The sequence below is a fragment of the Poecilia reticulata genome, linkage group LG1 (genome assembly GCF_000633615.1).
Source record: "Poecilia reticulata strain Guanapo linkage group LG1, Guppy_female_1.0+MT, whole genome shotgun sequence".
NCBI lineage: Eukaryota > Metazoa > Chordata > Actinopteri > Cyprinodontiformes > Poeciliidae > Poecilia > Poecilia reticulata.
In genome coordinates this window covers 14,684,018-14,686,875 of record NC_024331.1, presented here as the reverse complement: position 1 = coordinate 14,686,875, position 2,858 = coordinate 14,684,018, and the positions used below count along the sequence as shown (strand labels likewise).

Genomic DNA, 2,858 nt, shown 5'->3' with positions numbered 1-2,858 from the left:
TTATATATATATATATATGCTCTGAATAGGTATCAAACTATTCAGAGCAGGTACTTGGTGCACTTTATTTACTTTACAATATATATATATATATATATTTTTTTTTTTTTTCTTTGCTAGAAAAAAAAATCAATATTCATCCGCAAGTATCGTAACATCCAGCTGTCACCTTGCTCACTCACTGCTTGCTTTGCCGGGAGAGTGATTAGGTCATCAGGCTTAGAGTGATTTCTTCAGATGTTAAGTGTTGAGGTTTAAAAGGTATCAAACTATTCAGAGCAGGTACTTGGTGCACTTTATTTACTTTACAAATGCATGTAAGCTACAGTTTGTACTGTTTCAATTAAAAGAAACATGTTTTCTCACCACTTCTTTGATTCATTTTGTCCAGCTGTTGACTTTAAGTCTGTGTCCATGTCCAACCAGAGCCAGGTATTGTGTAGTTGCTGGTTTTAATCAGTTTTCAGTTAAATTAATTCAATCCAACTCTATAACAGTCACAAAATGTCACCAAAATCACTCTGTCCCTCTAAAATCTTTCAGAAAATCACAAAAGTGTATTGAATTGTATCATTTGCTGAATATTGCAATATATATATATATATCATATTGTGAGCAGCATATTGTGTATCGTATCGTATCGTGAGATTATTGTATCACTACAGCCCTAATCTGACTGATGTGAGAGGCTGGAAATAGCAACAATACACATCTCACTGAAGTTACTTAGGCCAACGACAACACTAACTATTAGTCGTAGGGTGTACTGTTTTTATTTCTAAGATCTTTGTTGTTATCTTCAGTGCACATAAAACAAGGTGGTTACCCGCCATTCAATCATGTTTTTTCCAGATGTAAATAAAACAGTAAACATTCTTTTGCAATAAGAACTGAATATTTATGATGTGTCCAAACACAGTTTTTGGACTAAAAACCACTCCTTAGTTTTTAGTCCAATAACTAAGGAGTAGTTTTTGGGATCGACCTTTGATCCCTGATGAGGCAAAAGTGTACAAAGAACACAAACAGAAGGAAACGATGACAAAAGCTGACATATGCTAAAGGCAGATGAATTTCAATCAAATCTAAATTAGTCAATGAGATTTGATCTTCTTGAACAGACGTATAGAGGCCACATCTGATCGAGATTCTCCACAGAGTCTGTAACCAGCCGCTCTTAGGCTAACGCAAAAAAAAAAAAAAAAAATGTCAACACTAGGGCAAACAGAAAAAATGAGCAGCAACATATTATATTTGATTATAAAATTGACTGTAAATTCAATATAGCAAGGTGACCAAGACAAGACTAAGCCTAAATTAATAAGAAAGTTTATATCTATGGTAATAAAAGAAAAGGTACATTAATATATTCTCAAAGACATATCCCTATTTGCAGTTTTCTACATGAAATTTCTTTTAAATATATAAAATTTATCTCAGTTTAGTTTATCACACAAGCAAGCCTACCTTCCTAAAGCAGAGAAAACCGACTCTCTTTACTTTCCACAACAAAGCTTTTGAGAGATGAATCTCTTTATTGTATGAGGGATTTCATTTCCCTCCGTAGTTCCTGCGCGTATTATTACATACTTTATTGTTTCCGTACTGTTCTCCTCGCAGCTCATCATGTGCCACGCGTCCCAAGGGGGGCGCTGCGCACTCACTCTTTAATAAATGATGAATGCGCTCCTGTTCACTGACCCCAGCAGTTTGTCCCGCTCGATTATAAAGTATAATTTCCTCTGGAAATTATAAAACGACCCGCCAAGTAATAAAACCCCGCTCTTCAATAGTGCGCCGTGTGCAGAACGTGCTAAAGACTCTCCAATTAGACTTAATAACGAGGCCGACGTGACGTTTTGCGCTTGTTGTCGCACAAAACGACTCCAAGTCGTTCTCGGCACCGTGCCTGCTGTAATGTCATATCGCACCATCACCGGTTTACATCAAGACGCGCTCCACAGATTCCTCACCTTGCGCAGCAGCCTCTCCAAGAGCCAAAGAGAACCACAGCACCGCAGCCGCAAACTTCATGCTTTGTCCCGTCTTCAACAATGGATCAGAATGTTCTGCCGTTCTGCGTCTCCTCAGCAGCCATGTGGGACCCCCCCCAGGTGAATCCCGCTTTAAATGATGAATGATGAAGGACGGCAGCTTGTTGGTAGCTTCTTGCACAGCGCGCCCCACCTTCCTGCTGTGGTGTTGGTCCGTCCTTTCCTTTCCGCTCTGCGTTGCCCGCTGCGCTTCTCTGCAGCTTCTTCTGCGTGAGTCCAGGCAGCTTGGAGCTCCGGAGCCGATCGAGCCGATGGGCTGGAGGCGGGACAGACCAGTCACAGGGTGTGGAGGGAGGACACATCTGATCTGCCCCACATCCAAAGGGGGGATTGCTTTCATCAACGTGCAAAGAAATGAAACAAGTTGGAGCTGCGATCACTTTGAAAGTGAAGTTTTGAGTAACTGATTTATTAGTTATGACGCGATGAACCTTCGTTTTATTTTATTTTTCCTGGTTTCCTTTGATAAATTATGAGGGAACCATTGTGGGAACATCAAACAAAAATTATAGGGGTGCACCAATTGCAGTTTTCTGGCCTATCGCCGATCCGCGATCTTTAAAAAGCCCGACCTGCCAATTCCAATTTTTTTTATTGATACCATTTTTGTTGATAAAATAGAGCAAGAAAGTCACAGAGTTGGAGACAGTGATTGGTGACTGCAAATGTGTAAACATGACCCGGTGGGTCGGTCAGTCATTTAAATCTCTCCCACAGGTGAGCAGAAGAGGACAGAGGTTGATTGTTAGACCTTTGCTGAGATACATATTAGGGGAAAAGATCGGCTTCACATGAAAGTATCGG

The 2,858-nt window shown here is 40.2% G+C and overlaps 1 protein-coding gene across 1 annotated transcript in view; it reads right to left on the bottom strand.

Annotated features, from left to right (window-relative positions):
* Window positions 1-2,394, bottom strand: part of LOC103464222 (neuronal acetylcholine receptor subunit non-alpha-3-like) — a 19,068-nt gene extending 16,674 nt beyond the window's left edge. Inside the window, exon 1 of the mRNA XM_008408190.2 lies at window positions 1,974-2,394. Coding sequence (XP_008406412.2) covers window positions 1,974-2,394 — 421 coding nt within the window. The remainder of the gene's footprint in view (window positions 1-1,973) is intronic.
* Between the last annotated feature and the right edge of the window lie 464 nt (window positions 2,395-2,858).